The 20,142-nt window shown below is 44.4% G+C and overlaps 1 protein-coding gene across 1 annotated transcript in view; it reads left to right on the forward strand.

Moving 5' to 3' along the window:
* The window catches only part of ZFYVE9 (zinc finger FYVE-type containing 9), a 68,708-nt gene extending 48,762 nt beyond the window's left edge, over positions 1–19,946 (forward strand). The window contains exons 11-19 of the mRNA XM_062623186.1: positions 6,610–6,834; positions 9,165–9,247; positions 9,984–10,088; positions 13,251–13,401; positions 14,695–14,775; positions 16,177–16,339; positions 17,407–17,512; positions 18,457–18,633; positions 19,443–19,946. Of these exons, the coding sequence (XP_062479170.1) occupies positions 6,610–6,834; positions 9,165–9,247; positions 9,984–10,088; positions 13,251–13,401; positions 14,695–14,775; positions 16,177–16,339; positions 17,407–17,512; positions 18,457–18,633; positions 19,443–19,604 (1,253 nt within the window). The 3' untranslated portion in view covers positions 19,605–19,946. The remainder of the gene's footprint in view (positions 1–6,609; positions 6,835–9,164; positions 9,248–9,983; positions 10,089–13,250; positions 13,402–14,694; positions 14,776–16,176; positions 16,340–17,406; positions 17,513–18,456; positions 18,634–19,442) is intronic.
* Positions 19,947–20,142: the final 196 nt, after the last annotated feature.

The following is a 20,142-nucleotide window of genomic DNA, read 5'->3' on the forward strand; positions in this document are numbered from 1 at the left end:
ATCAGGAAACTGAAATTACTTTGATGGATGTTTTTATTTATCTCCCTTAGTCAATGTGTTCTTAAAAAGTCATAAAACAAAAAGACACATACAATATGTTTTTACTGGAATGGAAACAAGAATTACATTTAGCGATGTTGAATTTGTTGCAGAGTGATTTGGGGTTTCTTGCTGATTTTGTTTTCTGCTGAAAAATACAACATTCCCTTTTTGTTTATTTAATTAAAGCCCATATCTATAGCACATTATTTTTTCATGGGTCATATCTATCAGCTTTTCTTGCTCAAGTTTGAATTCTGCATTCAAGCCTAGAAGCACAGACTTGTATGTGCAGATGTTTCTGCTTTCCTTGGGGGATAACTTGTTTCTTGAGGCTGAGTCCTTTCCTCTGTGCTAGGTATTCCTTTCAGAGCATGGCTCTTGCATGTGCAGGTAGTGCCAGCAGCAGAGCTCAGCCTCCAGACCTGCAGGCAGGGACATTTAGTCCACACACTCAATGCTTTGCAGTTTGTCCTTCAGATTCATCTCCTGTTTCAGCATGGGTAAGATGTCAGGCTGCTGCAGCACCAACTTTCCTTAGTTTTGTTACTAAAAATCCTCAACCTCAAGCTATGGTCTGGTGTTAGGACTTTAAAGCAACAGAGAGGTTTTGAAGGAAAAATGGCATTTTTCACTGTAGGCTGTATGCATGTGAGTTATAGATTGTAAAGCTGTTAATTAAGGCAACTCTTAATTGCTGTTCAGTTTCCATCACTTTATTTTTCCTCTGGCCCCTCCGTCATCAAACTCCCCGCTGTGCTGTTTTTCTTGTTTGGAAATGGGAAGCTAATGATTTCTGTTGTGGTTGTAGTAGTTGTACTGTTGTAGTAGTAATCCCATGATTATCCTTGTCTGTTGGCTATAAGCCTGGCAGGAGGTCTAGTGAATGGAAAAATGAGAACTTCTGTCTGTCTGAATGGGTACTTTGAAGCAGTTGCATGTGTCAATATAGAGCTGCCAGATACGCCCTAGTGCATTAGCTCTTTGATGGAATACAATAAATGCTACTGTTACTTTGGTAGTGAAAATGCAAATCTGGCAACTGCTTGAAATAGCTTTGTAATTGCCCTGGGTTTGGGGATATTCAGGGTCAGGATGGATCTATCCCAGTCACAGTCTTTGTATTTTACCCAGCCTGATTTTAATTAAATAAGGTGGTAGCTAATACAGAGTAGAAGTATAAAGAAGCCCATGTAGATGTTCTGAACAGAGAACAGATTAACTGAGTGAGTAATATACCCCTGCAAGTGTAATGTGGAAAATCAAATGTCATATAAGGTGTGATAGTGATTGATTAGAAGACTGCTGCAGAGCAGTCTGAGGAAGTTTTGAATGCTGGTAACTGCTACTCACAGTGATAGTAAGTGAAGCATTATGGCCCTTGCCAATACAAATAACTTGCTGATGTGTTTCAATAAAAAGATACTGAGCATGGTCAGAATGTTGAGTGTTGAGTTTCATGGGTTTTCTCAATGTTGGCGTCTGCTACAGATGTGTCATCAAGTTGCATTCATGGTCTTGTCTCTTCTGTACCTCTCTGTCACTCTCGGTATGGTAGTGACAGGGTTTGTATTGCTTTTTGTGGTCATATGCTCTTGAGGAAAATCCGTCTGGCAGGATTGTTCCCAGGTGACTATTGCTTTGCATCTCTTGCTACAGAACTGAGACACTTGGGTTTTCAGGATGCTGGCATGGGGTTTGGTACTTGGCAGTTCTCGGTTTTTACTGATGACAATGAAATGAGGCCATACAGATGCCCAAGCCACATTTGATGCCTTCCCTGAGACTGGATGCTTTTTGATCTGGGATTAACCAAAAGATATGAAGCATGTATAAGGAGTTTAAGCTTACTGGTTTTGATAAATGCACCTAACTGGCTTCACTATATATTGAGGGCAATAAACAAATGCAGGAATCTATTTTCTTTATCTTTCCTGATATAAACTATTTTATTTGTGTCCAGAGGGGATTGCCAGACTGATATGCAAAGTATATTGTTCATCAGGGGAAGATACTTAGGTGAAGAATTCAAAACAGCATGGATCATGACTGAAGAGAAAGTCACATCAGTGGTTAAAAGTGTGGGATTTTTTTAAAGGACTTTATAGAGCTGCTTAGGATTTAAAGTCAAGGGTAACCCAGCATAACTGAGAAGAGAGTAGGTACTAACCTCCTGCAGAGCTGCTTTAGATGCATCATCCACACTTCAGGCACTTCTGAATAATGTCAGTTGTCTGATGTCAGGTGCTAGAACTTAATATAAGGAAAAGCACCTTTCTGTTCGCTCTGAGATTACTTGTTTAGAAAGGAAGTTGTGATATTTTGTAAATTACATGCTTTTGAGAAGGATAGCTTTGTTTGAAAGCTTTTCTGAGAGCCACGCTTCCTCTGAGCTTCTGGAACACAGTTATTGGCTTAAAATGTGTAACAGTGCAGTGGGTTGGGTTTGACCATGTCAGGCTGGTAATAGCAACTTATCAGCGGGGGCTTGACCTGGAACCACCTTCAGAGACTTGACAGGAAAGGCTGGCAGGCCCTGGTCAGTGCAGAAATGTTTGTGGGACAAGCTGAAAGCCCAGAGAGGGTTTTTTGACTTGGGTTTGCTGGTTAGGCACTAGAGAGGTGTGTATGAAAACGCTTGATTCTTCCCATGCTCTCCAGACGGCAGGCTCTTGCATGCTCTTATGAACAATGAATTGCAGCACAACTACCTAATCCCAATGGTTTCTCCTTTTGTTAGTGGTACCCTATTGGAGTTTGCACTGCGACAGTTGCATGTGTCAAAAGGAGTAACTTTCAGTGAATGCTGTGGCTTATGGTAGCGCAGTGCTGAAAAGCTGAGTTGCAGATTCCACTCTGAGGGGGTTTTTCATGTTTCTGTTGGCTGAAAAAATTCCTGTTAAGGCATCCCAAGCCTGGAGCCTCGAAGCTCCATCTCCTGAACGGAAAACATAAGTAGTCGTCCCCTTCTGCTGCAGCACTTGGCATCAGTCACAAGTGGAAATGTCTGATTGCTTTGTCATCCCAGTGGGCAGTATCACACGTCTCAGAGCTGTATGGCATTGTACAGCTTCACTTTGCCTAGCCTCTTTCACATAGAAGGTGCCTCAGAAAAGGGTGCACCATTCAGTTCTGCTTAGCAGTTCATATGCTTTAAATGTTTTAAGGTTAGGAAGGATTATTACGGTCATGTTGTTGGAAGTGAGAACCTCACCAAGTAATTTTACTATCAGGCCCTGTAACTTCTATTTGGGTAAGAACAGATGGGAAGAGGAAAAGGAAGTTATAAATGAAGAAGAGGAGATTAGTGAGGGTAGGTGGGAACTGCAAAAGCAAACGAGTGGTGCTGAGATAGAGAAGTGCCAGCAGCTATTTTAGATACGTGAAAATCTTTTCCATGAGCACTAATTGATACATTGGTTTGCACTCACCAGCATGATGCCTGACTTGGTGCATTAGCGGTGTATTCACTGAGCAAGCAGTAGTGTCACAGCACAGGCTGACAGGGAAAGGCATTTGCACATGAGCAGGATCGATGCTTTTCAGCAGCTGACAGCGTTTGATGTGGCTCTATTAATCATGTTAGTCCTTCGGTTTGACCAGTAGCTACTTTTCATCAAGTATGCTCAGCTGAGCATTGCAGAAGTAGCCACTGTAAGGGTTCTGAAATATGATCTAGGTCGGTGGTGGCAGCTCTGTGTGTATCTGTAAAATGACAGATCAGCTTCACAGGACAGTGGCAATGTACAAATGAGCTGCACCCTGCCATGGAGTGCCTGGGCTGCTGAAGCAACTTTGTAATAGAGAACTTGAGAACTCGGTTTATGCAACAACTTGTGGGTACAGACCAAAAAAAAATTCCACTAAGATGCTCACACATTTGGATAGCAGGGAAAGCCCTGAGCTTTGTCAGCTGGAGTATAGAAGGAGCCTTTTGCTTAAAGACCAGTAGCTGTATTTAAAGCTGGAGGTCTCAAGGTCATGTGAAGGAGGTAATGCTCAGTGGTGGCTATGCCCACGTGGTCTGTTTGGAGGGGTGCAAAGTAGCATGGCCACATCTCCATAGCAGGGCAGGAGCAGCTGTATTATTGTCATGCTGGTGCTGGCTTTGTGGAGAGGTGCTGTCATTTGAGACTTTCACAGGGGTCTGATGTAAGGGCAGATCTGAAAGGACTCATCAGTTATCCTTTCCTTTGCTGGCCAAAACAGTACCTCCTGTGTTTATTTGTCTTGCATTTTTAAATGCTTGTGTATGATCTTTAGGCTGTTTTACAGCATAAAAATAGAGAAGGCTTAGCTTGAATACCATACTTGTATTACTGAGGATGTCAGAGTTGCACTTTTGCGACTCATGTTTTTATGTACTTAAAACCTAGTGTGTGTGTGCCTGTGTGTGTCTTGTGTAAAAGGGAGAAACCCTTCAGTTACTGTCCAGTTGATGTGCATGTTGGAGCCTGCCTGAAGTTCAAATACAAACACTCCATTACAGAATCGTAGAATAGTTAGGGTTGGAAAGGACCTTAAGATCATCCAGTTCCAACCCCCCTGAGCAGGGCCACCTCACACTAAACCATGTCACCCAAGGCTCTCTCCAACCTGGCCTTGAACACTGCCAGGGATGGAGCATTCACAAACTCCCTGGGCAACCCATTCCAGTGCCTCACCACCCTCACAGTAAAGAACTTCTTCCTTAAATCCAATCTAAACTTCCCCTGTTTAAGTTTTAACCCATTACCCCTTGTCCTATCACTACAGTCCCTAATGAAGAGTCCCTCCCCAGCATCCCTATAGGCCCCCTTCAGATACTGGAAGGCTGCTCTGAGGTCTCCATGCAGCCTTCTCTTCTCCAGGCTGAACAGCCCCAACTTCCTCAGCCTGTCTTCATATGGGAGGTGCTCCAGTCCCCTGATCATCCTCATGGCCTCCTCTGGACTTGTTCCAACAGTTCCATGCCCTTTTTATGTTGAGGACACCAGAACTGCACACAATGCTCCAGGTGAGGTCTCACAAGAGCAGAGTAGAGGGGCAGGATCACCTCCTTGTACCTGCTGGTCACGCTCCTTTTGATGCAGCCCAGGATACGGTTGCTTTCTGGCCTGCAAGCACACACTGAAGCCGGCTCATGTTCATTTCCTCATCAACCAACACCCCCAAGTCCTTCTCTTCAGGGCTGCTCTGAATCTCTTCTCTGCCCAACCTGTAGCTGTGCCTGGGATTGCTCTGACCCAGGTGCAGGACCTTGCACTTGGCATGGTTAAACTTCATAAGGTGGTGAATTATGTGGTGGTGGAGGTGGAGAAGGAGGAGAAAGTTCTATTTACCAGTCTGTGTCTGCAGGTGGGAAAGCCTGGGATTGCTGCAGAAGCCCAGGAGGTCTGCATGAGTGTCTCAGACCCATGTGGTTCCTCATGCGTGGTGTGATCAATCACACCATGAGCTCTGAAATTGCTTGTGTTCTTCTTTGAGAGCAAATCAGCACTGTTAATATTCACATCTTCCTATGGAGAAATTGTGATCAGCTGTTCTGTACATTATTTGCATGCTGTTGTCATTTGATAAAAGGAATCACACCATGGTTCTTTGCTTCAGTGTTAAATGCTGTGTTAGATGCTATAATAGTCTAATCAACATTCAGAGTCATTCAGCCCTTCTAGAGTAAACATTTTTGGAAATTGAGAGCATCAAAGAGTAAAAATGGGAGTAAAAGTCAGTGATGTTTCTCCCCTGTGTCTCTCTCAGTTGTGTTTTACATTAAGTATACTAATGAAATAAACACCCTTTTGTGTAATTCTTAAAATGACCCAGATTTTCAGTGTGTGTCTGAACAGGCACCCCAGCAGTTTGCTTAAGTAGAGGGACAACCAGTGGGCACAAATTATTTGATCAGGTTCACAGCTCTCCTTTAATCATAGCTGCATCTAAAAGTTCAGTCAACAGCAGCATCTGCAAGTGGAAACCCCTCGAGTATCTGCCAGACACTGAAAACAGGCTTTCTTTGGTGCTTGTGTGGTGGTAGGGTGAGGTTGCAGGTACCACTTCCTTGGCAGCAGTCCTGGCCTGAGCCATCCTTCCTTTCCCTGGCTATCCCTGGGATGCATCATCCCTTCTGTTGTACTGCCTTTACCACTTGAAACAGACAGATCACTGGTCTCCCTCCCTGCTGTCCCGGGAGAGGTGGTAAGTCTGTGGTTGTATGTACTGTCCTGGTAACACTTGCAGGCATGGCTCTCTCAGCCAGGTGCAGAAATGAAGGTACGTGCATGTATTCCCACAAAACCTACCTTCCTAGCGGTGATAGTCACTGAGTACATGTGTCACCAGTGGGGGATCAACCAGAAATGCCATGGCTTTTGGTGGCTTTAGTTTGCAGCAGTTATTCCATAACAGTTTTGCATAAGATGTAACCTGAGCCCCTTTGTGCAGCAAAACATTGTTTCTTGTGTAATAAATAGACATCAATGGTTCAGGAAACAAAGTGAGTTTAATATGGACTTTTTCCCCTTCTGGAAAACTCTACATTCTTAATATAGCTCTCAGTCTAATGAAGTAATGAGCATTTGTTTTTCATAGGTAACATTGTTGGCAACCTGGGACACTCGTTTTTCAGCCAGAGCTTCCTTGGAAGCAAAGAACATGGAGGGTTCTTGTACGTGGCAGCTACATATCAGTCCCTGCAAGACCTGGTGCTCCCAACCCCACCGTACTTGTTTGGCATCCTCATTCAGAAATGGGAGACTCCCTGGGCTAAAGTGTTTCCCATTCGGCTGATGTTGAGACTTGGAGCTGAATACAGACGTAAGTAACATGCATTCCTCCAGCTGCAATTAGTTCTGCAGGGGAATGTATTCTGGTGTAGAGCACACACCCAGCCCTAGATTGTTACCTGTCAAAGACACACAAGCTTAAAGAGGCAAGTATCAATTGTGTTGGATGCCCACGTTGCATCCAGCTAATAGCACAGCAGTACTGAGGTGGTGATAGGACTTGCAGTCTATTTACAACTGTACTGGCTCATCAGGCAGATTTCTGTGGAGACAAATCTAGGTCTGAGCATGTTTGTAGTTCAGTGAGTGACCTGAAAGACAGTTATGTGCAGTTAGGACAAGGCAGAGATGTTCTTTCAATGCTGAAATGGAAGCTTTTGCTTTTAGGTGTTTAGAACCACACTCATTTTCCAGAGGGTAACAATATGTGTGCAGGGGCAGCTGACCTGGCAGTTTGCTGCAGAGGAGAACGTGTTTCAGCTGGACAAAATCATAGCAGTTAGCCTGAAAATAGCATAAAGTTAGGATCAGATCTTTTTCAACAGACATTTGCTATTGCTGGAGCAAATAGGTTACCGGGTATCTGTCCACCCTGGTGGGCTCATCTGCAGTTTTAATTGGAACATCCTATAAATCTGAATTACTGTAAAAATGGTCTGTGCATTTCTCTCCAAAACCTTTTCATTACTTATTAACAAAATAAGTTTTAGAATATGCTTTCTAGGGATTTGCAAATTTAACTTGAGATGTTTAGGGAACACTGGGATTTATTTATAAAATACCAATGTCATTGGAGAGGAAAAGAGAAGTCTTCAAAATTTGCCGCCTGAGGATGAGAGCTGTAAGGTAGACTTGTCAGAAGAACCAGTGTTAAAGGTGTGTATGTTTTTGTGTGTATCCATGAGGTTTTTAAGCAGTGTATTTATTCCCATCAACATTTAGAAAAGCAAACAAAGATGCTCATATTTTGGATGTGACATCTGTTTTTTAGCACAGAAACAAATGATACTCACGAACAGAAATACCTGCTTGGAGTATGTTGGGCAGCAACCAAACCAGTTCTATAGCTGTGATTTGGATTTAGGGGTATTCATTTGTGCTGTGACAGTTGTGACTGCAGGTCGCTTGCTCAGTCCCCTCTGGAAAGGGGCTGCATTTGTATCCCAAATGTTCTTGGATACATCTCTTTTCCGGTGGAATGGCAGATACCAGCCATTTGCTCAGCACTGCTGGCTGTGCAGCAGATCAGATGCAGGAGTCACTGTGGGCTGCTGCATGTCCAGCCAATGTCTGCTGAGCATCAGCAGATCAATCACACAGCTCAATCTTGGGGTATTTTATGCATCTGGGACGCAGCTGAGCTGCTGTAAGCAGCCAGGGTGGCAGGCATGGGACGTTCAGCACTTCTTGGTGCCTCAGGACACTGGGCATGAGTTGGTCAGCTGTATGGTGTGCATGTGGGAGCTGTGATGCTGTCCAGATATCGCATCAGTGAGCAGAAGCTGGAGCTTATTTCCCTCAGGAAATCCTGATGATGTTCTTCCAACCTGCTGAGCCCCTCTGGCTGCACTGGGCGCTGTGAAGATGTGTGGCATTTTGGGAAATCAGGCTGTGTTTGCCTGAGGGTAGTTTAGGAACCTTCCTTCAAACATCTGTTTAGAAAACCTTGGCATTATGTATTACTGTGTGAGTCATGGTTCAAGCATTGTTATGGCTTCTGCTGCAACATAATGTCCTGCAACCAGATCCATACACTACACTTCGAATTGCATCATAGATGTTTTACAAGGATGGCTAAGTCAGCCAAGGAATGTGGATGGTTTGCATTGCCGACATACCATAAATGTCCTTTTAATTGCTTTTGACATAATCCTGCAGAGAATTTGCCATATTCTTACGAAAACATGAACACAGAAAAGGAAAGAATCTGTATTACCACTTGAATGTCGCACACATCAGCCACAGAAGCTAAAAGCTTACAGTGCCGTAGTGGAGAGCGGCAGGATGGTCATAAGAGAGGAAGAAGCTATTTCCAAGAAGTGGGCTGAGAAAAGCATTTAGAAAGGTCATCTCTGCAGTCAGCGTCCAGGTCACTAGGTTCAGTCTTGCAGCGTGGCACTTGTAAGCATCCCACATAATTCTTACTGTTTCTAGTGTGGTGGGCAAGGAGCCACGACACACATACAGGGAGCATTAGAAAGTTAAAGCCTTCTTCCCTTTTACTTCTTAAACTGGCCTTCCAGGCTCTTCTTTTGCTGCTGCTTACCATATTGAACTAGAGAGATTGTATGCGAGTCTGGTTTTGCAGAATCTCAGTGTGTTAATTTCAGTCTGACCTGTTTCTGTTTTCTTTTATCCTAGTTTATCCATGCCCACTTTTTAGTGTCAGATTTCGCAAGCCTTTGTTTGGAGAGACTGGACACACCATCATGAACCTTCTTGCAGTAAGTGCTGAGACTCAATTCGCGTGTTCCATCAGTGTGAATGGGTCAGTGTGGGGAGAACTGTACTCCTGTTGTGTGCAGTAGTAGGCAGGTTTAGAAGGTGACAAGAGGAAAATAGTGGGCATGTGGGTGAATTTGCCTGATGTTGGATGTTAGCATTCAACAACATGGTGAATTTTGTAACAAGGTACCCAAATCAACATCCAAACCCCCACCACCTGAGGTGTTTGGATCTGGAAGCAAGTGCATTAGTTGCTTGAATTCTCTCCTCAGAAGTGCTAGGTCATCAAAGTGTGCAGTCACAGCTCTCTGATTATACAGCACTTCAAATGAAGTAGAATTATTAGCTCTTCCTAATTTGCTAATGTTTCCAATATAGAAAATTCTCTTTGATGTGTGACTTAATCTCAACTGCTAGAAAGGCTAATATCCAGTAATGTAATGGCATACAGAGGGCAAATTTTCTTACCTATAGTGATGACATTCAAGGCTGGAGAATATTAATTTTGATGTAAGAAAATCACTGAAATGACTTAACAGTCACGATGATGCTTTTTCATTTGTGTTCTTCCATTATATAGGTTACAAGCTGTGATGTCTGCATCCCTCCCTCCCTGTCAGTCCCTGATTACAGTTGTTTTAATGGGCTAACTGGTAGTCACCAGGATAGTTATGAAACTACAGTGTTAATGATGCTGATCATGCCTAACTTTTAAAAACATGTTTTAATTACCAGGACTTCAGAAATTACCAATACACGCTGCCTGTTGTCCAAGGTTTAGTGGTTGATATGGAAGTCAGAAAAACCAGCATCAAAATTCCCAGCAACAGATATAATGAGGTAATGCTTATAAGAAATACATTTGTGTGCAGCTTCTTTGTGGTTGGAGGACTTGGGATCTAAAGGCTTTTTGTTTGATGCACCACCACTAGGGAAAACTGCCTCAAATGAGAAATGCAGGATGCACACATCTTTGGAAAGTGGGGGAGGCTGGCTTCTCCCTCAAATGCCATTCAATTTAGTATTTATTAAACTCTTAGACTCCTTTCTCTTCAGGTTTTTACCTGTTGACATACGAAGTGTAATACTGGTTTGATTTGAGCAAATAAGCTGATGAACTTGAGGTAAACTGGGAGGAAAAAGTGCATTAGCTTTCCTCACCTATGTTGTGTGTGCGTACTCGAAGCATTTCTTGGTGCTTGGTTTATTTTATTTAAAACTTCTCTCGACATCTAAATTTTATCCTTGATTTCTGGTGGGCCAAAACCAGTTGGAGTCTTTAGGATGTGTGGTGCTGTTGAGAACCAAGTGAGAAGGGATTTGAACAACAGTGGAAGAGAACACTGGAGAAAGTGACTGATTTTGTGTTCTGTCTAAAGAGGAGAGGGTAACTTGGTATTTTGAAACCAGTCAGCAGTTGGGGTGAGAGCAAATCACCTGAGCAAACTGGTATTTGTAAGCTTTTGTAGAATCAGAGCAGAATGCAGTTTTATCTCAAGAGAGTTTCTCTGCAAGAAGCATTTGAGTAAAATAGCAGTGAGGACAAAGAAATAAATTGAAATAAAGGAAGGAGTGTTCTGATGCGAGGTTTGTAAAAGATGAAACTGCTGAAGCAGGAAGATAAAGGGTCTGTTAAAGGGCATATTAATTCTTGATGCAGCTGTAAGGTAACAGAAGAGGTCAGTGAAGTTTGCATGAATTACATAGGGATTGGCACAGGGTGCAGCTCAGGGAGCGTTAGCTGTGCGTTATGCTGGTGAGCGCATCAGCTTTGGTCCTGTTAGACACTACACTAAGCTGGGCTGTGACGATGCTGCTGCGTTAGGCAGCTGAGCAAAATCTCTGCACCATGCTTGGATTCTCCTTCCAGAGTGAAGCAAGGATTCCACTTTTTAAATGAAATCGGTGTTAGTTATTTATCTATAGAATCACAGAATGGTTTCCATTGGAAGGGACCTTAAGGCTCATCCAGTTCCAACCCCTGCCACAGGCAGGGACACCTTCCACTAGAGCAGGTTGCTCCAAGCCCCGTCCAGCCTGGCCTTGAACACTGCCAGGGATGGGGCAGCCACAGCTTCTCTGGGCACCCTGTGCCAGCGCCTCAGCACCCTCACAGGGGAAGAACTTCTGCCTAATATCTAATCTCAATCTCCCCTGTCAGGTTAAAGCCATTCCCCTTGTCCTGTCCCTACAGGCCCTTGTCAAAAGCCCCTCTCCAGGTTTCTTGTAGCCTCTTTAGGCACTGGAAGCTGCTCTCAGGTCTCCCCAGAACCTTCTCCAGGCTGCCCAAGCCCAGCTCTCTCAGTCTGTCTCCATAGCAGAGGTGCTTCTCGGAGCACAGTCATGGCCTCCTCTGGACTTGCTTCAAAAGGTCCATGTCCCTCTTGTGGTGGGGCTCCCAGAGCTGAACGCAGTACTGCAGGTACTTGCAATCAGGATGGAAAATTGAATTACTAGAGTTTTTTCATCTGAATGTAGTTTGAATTAAGATGAATTAAACCACAAGACCTTTTCCCCATGTAAAGCAGTATTTAATTAGAAGCATGTCACTCAAGCTATCTAGAAAGTGAAAAGCTCACTTTGAATTCTCCCCGTCTAATCAGTGCATGAGATTTAGTCTGCAATTAACAAACACTAATATATAGTTTTCCTATGAAATACATATTTTTGTCTTCAAATCATTTAAATTTTCTGCAGCTTACAGTGATAGTTAGCTGCCTGTTTAGTCCCTCAGCAAAGGTCACTGTCATTTTTTAATCAGTTGCCTTGTCCCAAAGCACAGTTGCCATAGCACCATAGCATGGTTTGGGTTGCAAGGGACCTTAAAGCTCATCTAGTTCCACTCCCCTGCCATGTCCACTTGTTTTCTGTTACACAAAAGACAACTATGAGGCCCCATAAAGCTGCTGCTGAGCTCTGGTCTTGTTTCTGGAGCACAACATGATGAACTAGATAATGAAATACACTGTTGTCTGATGTGAAATCTTAATTAAGTTTCCTCCCCAAACATTACACCTGTGCACATTTGTCAATAGTGAGCATCAGCTAATGTTCCTGACACTATAATTAAGGCTTTATGTTAGACTGAGAGAGATAAATGCATTGTGTGTAGGGTGCATGCTTATCAGCTGCAGAGGATGGGAGTGCTGTTAAGAGATGTCAAATAACTCAGCATTTTCCTTCTCATAAGGGTTTAAGTAAACATGATTTTTCGGGTTTGAAGCAAATTGCGTAGATAGGTGACTCCCTCAGGTTTAGTTTGGATAAAAACCTCATAGTCTGAGCTTCCATGAAGAGGAAGAGAGGAGAAAAGGAAAGAAACTGTAACTCACATTTGTCAAGGCAGGTAACTGGGTGTGTTAGATGATAATCAGCAAGACTGAAGTGCAGATGCATCACAAATGTTTTGGAGGCCTCCTTTGCAGAGAATTAACCTTATTCTGGGGATTTGTGGTTCAGATCTCTTTAAGAAGTCTTCAGATTGGCGACTTTGATCTCAGTTTCTGCAGTTCACACAGGTAAAGCACAGGGATGCTAAAGCTTTGGTAGCTGGTCTAGGCACAGCCAGGATTAAATGCTGCAGCTCTGAGTGTCAGTCTGGCACTGAAGTGGGGAGGCAACATGATTTATGTTATAAGCAACTGTAGCTGTGTAAAAAAGCCAGGTTTTGTCTCTCAGTGTTTTTCTAATGTGTTTTCCTGTGAATTTATTGTTCTGAACCAGCTAGTGATAATAGCTTTTGCAGCCTGGATAGCTCAGCTAGCCCTTGTACCATTTATCTTAATTACATAAAAGGTACTTTAAAGCATCTAAACAGGACAAGACCTGAACCCTCTTTTCAAAAGCAGCTTATGGTTCTGAGTGCTAAAATCTGACATGAGAATATGAGCGCTGGTGACAAGCTTGCTCTCAGTGCTCTGTCCAATTGAACTGTTCCAAGAATCCCCTATTTATGGTAGCTCTTGACAAGCAGGGTAGGAATGATAAACCTGTTGTTTGCAGATGATGAAAGCCATGAACAAATCCAACGAGCATGTCCTAGCAGGGGGAGCGTGCTTCAACGAGAAAGCAGACTCACATCTGGTGTGTGTTCAGAACGACGACGGGAATTACCAGACACAGGCCATCAGCATCCATAACCAGCCGAGGAAGGGTGAGAATGGGGGTCCACGAGGAGGCTGGACCCTCTTTGCCCTTTGTGTTACCTGTCAGAACTGGGTTTGTCTGCGTGTAACTGAGTTTGTTAGACCCTGAGAAAACAATTCTGACTGCTGGGCAGCTTTGGGAGTTAGACAAGTGCAGCACAAGGAATAGTAACGTGTTGCTCTGTCTGCCCTTTACCCCTTTGGTGTTCTATTCCTCTCACACAATCCATGATCTCAGATGTCAGGGGGCACACTGTGCAGTTTGCACATCCCTCCTCTCTAGGCCAACAGTGCTGCTCTGGATTTGTCCAAGAGGTGCTCTAGCCAACTGCATAGATCAAGCAGACATAGAATAAAGCACACAACAGCTTCCCTCCTTGCAAATATAGTAACTGCTTGCACAGTACAGCCCAGGACTTGTGCTGCTCCAGAGGTCACAGTGCTCTAACTGGCTTAGGCAACATCTCTAGATTATTAATGAGAGGTGTCGTTAGCACAATTGGAGACTACAGGTGAGGCTGTGGCTGCCTGTGCTCATCCTATACTATGAGAAAGGAGGAAGCTTAGGTTTAGTCTGAGAGAAAGGTAAATAGGAATAACCAACCACAGCAGCATTTTAATAATGCAGCTTCAAGAAACGTTTGTTCCCTTCAATTAGACCATCTAATTTCCAGGCTTTATTTTTGTTGGAGGCTGAAAGGCTGCAGCAGCACTGTGCTGGGAATGAAAATACTGTGGGTTTGGGGAAAACTTCTGGCAAAGACATTTCAACTATCTCTAAATGAGAACAAGCAAGACAGAGGCCAGCTTTTATGTTCTGCAAGTATCCCCAGTCACTCCAGTGAGTATATTGGGACTGATGGGCTTATCTGACTTTTACATGAGGGACAAGAAGAGGGATTTCCATCAGGAATTTCATGATGCTCAGTGGTCATTTAAGAGCATTTTACTTTTAAATCAGGTGGCTTTGAGCTGTGGCCTTGCCAGCTGTGTGGGAACATTTAGAAGGTAATTATGTACTTGGTTACCCTAAATTAATAGTCCTGAATCTTAAAGGTGTGTGTGGGGAGAGTGATGAAATACGAGCATTCATTAAGGTTGACAGAAACTCTTTTCCAGTTTAGAAAATAACTCGGTGAATTTGGCCTTCCATACATCAGCTGAGAGGTGCATTAAAGTTGCCATAATTCTAAGTAGTGTTTGATTAATCACCCTCAGATGCTAGGGCTGCATTACCTGATGCTCATGTAAGGCATTGTTCAGACGGAAGCATCACTAAGTCACTCCTGTTGTTGTTGCAGTGACCGGTGCCAGCTTCTTTGTGTTCAGTGGAGCTTTAAAATCCTCTTCAGGCTACCTTGCCAAATCCAGTATAGTAGAAGGTAAGAACTGAACTGCTTGCTTAAAGAACACTGCTTTCTTAATACAGCTTGGCTCTGTGGTTAGCAGGGCTCTGCTGTTACGCCTTGGGCATTTGAATCATGTTGCTGCTTCAGCTTTAACCTATTTCTTAGCAAAAAAAAACCCAAATCCCCTGTTTCCTTTAATGAGGAGGAACTTGTCCAGATGCTGTAGAACAGGGACACAAGAATATGAAATACCTCACTTGTGAGCCTCTGGCCAGTTTACTGGTTTGGGTTGAATGAGGACATTGTGAAGCTAAGAACTATGGAATGCGTATTCCACAGACCAGGAGAGAAAGCCCTGCTGAACTTATTCTGTTCCCACATAGCTCTGCTTTACACACAGTTAGGGATGTGCATTGTTTATACATTTGTATGTGGGCAGATGAGAACACAACAAGTTGAGACTGTTGAGCTGGTACCTCTCTGATGCTGTTTGTTCCTCTTTCACCGGTTGTCGTATCACAGAGACAAACCCTGACTGCACACACTGCATTGAAAACTGTTCCTGCTCATTAGCTGAGACAGAACTTTGTAGTCTAACCTCACTGCAGATGTGACAGTGCAGGCAGGAGTGGTTTAAGTGTGCTCCTTACAGTGCAAGTGAGGTATGCGAGAAGCCCACGCATGCAGTCAGTCAGCACAGCTCCACTGATGAGCAGGAGCTCCTTCAGCTGCACCAGCTTGTGAGCTGGCAGCTGAATGAGCATGCAGTCCATGGGTGCGTGGTCACCCTCTTGCTGTAAGTCACTATCTGTAGGTCATTGCACCATTTTGTGTGTCTAAATTGGTGGTTTAGTGTAAGCACTGTAAGTGGTTTAATGGTGGTGGTTTAATGTTCAGTTTAACCTCTGTTAAACAGAGGTACAGGTGGATTCAGGCAAGGAGGTGGCACACAGGGGAAGTGTTTCATTCTCAAGGCATTTCTATGGTAATTTAGACTGACCCAAGCCAAAGCTGTATCATTTGCCACTGTGTAGCAAGCACTGACTTCTCACAAGCTCCTGTCACACTGGAGTGCTGCTTTCAGTGCCAGCAGAGGTGGTAGCAGGAGGGATGGAGGGACATGGGGTTCCTGAGGGTTGCCTAGAGTGGGTGTTGTGTTCTGAGGCAAACTAATGTGGCTGTTGATATAGCTGACTTCCCCTGATAGAAGGACTTCCCTCACCCTTGTGGGACCCTAGTCAGCACTCATCAGTGCCGTGTTTTAGGTATCTGAGAGTTCAGAAATGGTCTTATGTAGCACTGCTGCTTATGACTCCTGCACCAGATGTTTTAACCTTTCTGTTGGAAAAAGAGGAAGGATGTTTGTTTCTTTTTCTGCATAGGCTCTGTTCAGTGTGGCTTATCTTGGCTTATGAGGGTTTCTTGGTTCCCTAGATGGAGTAATGGTCCAGATAACCGCTGAGAACATGGACTCTTTGAGGCAGGCCTTGAGAGAGATGAAAGACTTCACCATTACATGTGGCAAAGTAGATGCTGAAGATCCTCAGGAACACGTTCATATTCAATGGGTAGAAGATGATAAAAACTTCAGTAAGGGGTAAGCAGAGGAGCAACCACTTGACATTGAATGGTGACTGCCTGTGTTTGTGAAAACTTTTAATTGCTCTTACAAGGTGCATGAGTCTTCACATCAATAGGAATTACAAGTCTGTGCCTCTATTTGGAGTGATAAGGTGCAATTAAATGTAATGAAAATGGAATTGAGGTACCAGAGCTTTGGGGCATCAATCTAGAAAGTTGTCTATGCTATGGATTTTTTTGCCATTGCTAATATCCAGTTATTGGAAACCACTAATCTGTCTCCAGCAGTCAGTGCTGAACCTTGCATATTGTGGTCACTTTGCTCTCCTGGTGCTTAGTTTGCAGTAAGTAATGCTGGAAATGAAATTGCTGAACATCAACAGTGTACCTGGATTGGATTCTTCATAGTTAAGACAAAACAAAGAGGTTTATGTCAGTAAAATGTTATTGTGATGGGTACATTTAAGGACTCAGCATCTAGAAGGAAGAGTAGTTTTGGGCTCTTCAGGTCAGTCTTAGGCTCTGTGATCGAATTCTGAGCTGTGTAAGTAGTGTTTCAGGTATTGCTGGCCTACAGTGTTACAAATGCATGAACCCCATGCCTTATTGCTGTGTTAGCACCTCTGAGATCTCGGCTCTGGTACAAAGCTTTGCTGAAAACCTGCAGGAAGATCCCTCCTGCACCTGGTGTGTGCACATTGACCAGGGTGGGCTGCAGGGGCGATGCTGCCTCAGCTCTGAGCCCATTCCTACAAGGCTGCTCCTGCTGAAGCTCCAGGCCCAGCACCATCCTCACAATTAGCAGTTGCAATTAAGATCACTGGTTTTGGCACTCTTAAGCCTTTGGGTTCCCTTCTGAGGGTAATTTTGGTCTGTGCCCCATTAAGCTGATGGGCTAGGCTGCTGTGTTGTAGCAGTTCCAATTGCAGAACAGTTACGAGAAACCCTGCAGTGAGGCAGTTGAGGATTCAGGTGCAGCAGCAGAGCTGCCCTTTGATTCTGATGCAGTTCTCTTTTGCAGTGGTATCTGTTCAGCTCATGTCTTCTGCTGAGTCTGAACTTGCCCTTTTCCCTCCCTTCCAGTGTTGTGAGCCCTATTGATGGCAAATCAATGGAGTCTATAACAAGTGTGAAGATATTTCACGGCTCAGAGTACAAGGCAAATGGAAAGGTCATTCGGTGGACGGAGGTGAGTCAAAACAAGCTGCATGTAAAGCAACACTTGGGCCTTTTGGGATTGCAACTCCAGCCTTCTGCTGCTTTCGACCTGCTCTCCCCACTCACCAGAATGAAAGCAGTAAATTCTTCAGAACAAACCAGACCTGTAGTAACTTTCCTGCCTGCAAGGAAACATTCAGTGTGGTATCGTGCAGGATAAAATACCCTATGGCTGGTACATGCACAGGCCTGGCCACCTCCTTGCATGCGGTTTGAGAACAGGGGGAGTGGGACCAGAAAAATACTGTCTTACCCCAGGTGCCAGTTGGGTTTCACCTGCACTTGTATTAAATCCAACCTTTTAAATGGAGATGAAATAACTGTTTTTATAAAGTGGTTCTTTTGAGCCACCCTCTCTAGCCTGGTGCAGGTTAAACTGGAGGTGCTGTGGCATCAATCACTTGCAGAAACTGCTTGCCTTGCTGATGGACCTGTGACTCTGCCAGCACACAAATGCTGATGTTAGAAGATTTCTTCAAGTGTTTCTCTTAACCTGCCCAGGAGGAACCACGTTACCCCCTTGGCAGCTTGCCCCTTTGTATGCTGCTTTCCCAGGTCCATGGGGCTCAACAGAGCCAAGTTCACTGACAACAGCAGTACGGATCTAGTAAAACTGTGAAATGAACATCTGTTTAAAAGCTGGTATTGATTAAAAACTATGTGCAATAAATAGTGCATTTCTATTGTGAGGCTTTTGCTCAGAACAGGGTTTTGAGAACACAGCTGTTCAAATCTTTCCTTTTGAAGTTTGCTTTTTTCCCCCTAAGTAAGTGTCTTGTCTTCAGGGTCATTTGCTGGTCATCCCTGAACAGCTCTTCTTTAAGCCCTCACTTGTAGAAAGATTAACTGGTGTCTCAGTAACCTTATTTGCTAGAAGAGCCAAGGGTTGTGTCTTGTCTCACCTCTTTCCTGCAGGTGTTCTTCCTGGAAAATGATGAGCAACATAATGGTCTGAGCGACCCAGCTGATCACAGCAGGCTGACTGAAAACGTGGCAAAGGCTTTCTGTTTAGCTCTCTGTCCCCACCTTAAGCTGCTGAAGGAAGATGGAATGACTAAGCTGGGTCTGCGCGTTACACTCGACTCGGATCAAGTAAGTCCTGAATAGTTTTGACTGTTCCCTTGTTCATCCCTCAGAAAGGGAATACACACTTCAACCAGTCCCTGGGTTGAAAAAGTACCACTATCAGATGCCAGTGTTGTGGTGCTGACTGGAGTTTGGTGTTCTGGGCCATCTGTTAAAAAGGGAAGCTAGTGCCTATCCTGAATTAACACCAGGCTTGATCCCTGTGTGCCAGCTGGCAGCACCTGCTCTGCAGCCAGAGATCCAGGACCAGCCCTGTGAGCTGCAGGCCTGCCACATGCTTGGAGAAGACTCTGAATTGGCCTTTGCACCAGAAATGAAAAGATAGGAGTGTAGGAAATGTATTATTGGGTGAGCACAAAGCATTCCCCAGCATGGGTGGTCTTAGAAGATCACACTGCCTGTGAGACAGAGGAGCAGCTGAAAGGTCCCTTAGGGAGTGTTCTGCAGCAGAAGCCAAAGGCAGAGATAAGGGAGCAGAGCTCCCTGGGAAGGGAACTGGCCTTGCCCTGGAGTGGAGGTGTTCCTGGTGTCAGCCAGCTTTTAAACAGTGCCTGAGCTAATCTGATAACACAGGGGCGGTTCCTGCAGGTCTGAATGATCTGCTTTGGCAGAGCAGTGGGGTACTTCTGTGTAGGTGGCCATTAGGAACCTAAAGGAGAACAAAAACAAGGGGAAAAGCTGCCTTAGTGCCTGCTAAATCCAACTTCCTGGGCAGAGGCCACAGCACCTCCCCCAGCTCATCCTCCTGCCCACCAAACTGCAGCCTGTGTCCTGTCCTCTGTAAACCCCCCCACCTTTCACTTTGTATTTTTTAGGTTGGTTATCAAGCTGGGAGCAATGGACAGCCACTGCCCTCTCAATACATGAAGGACCTGGACAGTGCCTTAGTTCCAGTGATTCATGGAGGGGCATGTCAGTTGAGTGAGGGGCCAGTCATAATGGAGCTCATCTTTTATATTCTGGAAAACATCTCATAAAGAGGACTTCATTTTCTGTTCAGACCTGTTCCAGCAGCAGTTGTATCTGAATCATTTGCACTTTAAAACTGGAAAATTAAGCTTTTTGTTAACACTATTGGGGAATGGGTGGGGGGAGGAGGGAGGGACAGTTGTTCCATAACTCTAAATCGTCTATGCATTGTCAACAACCAGAGGATCAGGGCAGCTTCTATACTACAACATGGCTATGCTATCCTTGCAGCTAATACACTTCTGTTACTGTTTAGAGAAATGCTCATGTTTAAAGACTTACAGTCATGTACTCTAAATGCTCAAACGGGTGCGAAGATCACTGGGGCATAAATAAAAAGTGAAACTCCACTCTTGTCCTGGTTGTAGATGGACATGTGAGAACCACCCCCCCCGACCACCATTCTGACCTCGTCCTCATGGCGCTGGTGGCTGTGCTGTAGACGTTCAGAAGTCATGTTTACATTATTTTGACCAGATTATTGGTTGAAAGACATTTGGAGTGGCCCTGGAGACGGGGGCAGGTTACCCAGCCATAACTGCATTG

This window comes from Pezoporus occidentalis, unplaced genomic scaffold, assembly GCF_034315485.1.
Source record: "Pezoporus occidentalis ecotype Australia unplaced genomic scaffold, CSIRO_AGI_Poc_V1 ctg25, whole genome shotgun sequence".
Lineage (NCBI taxonomy): Eukaryota > Metazoa > Chordata > Aves > Psittaciformes > Psittacidae > Pezoporus > Pezoporus occidentalis.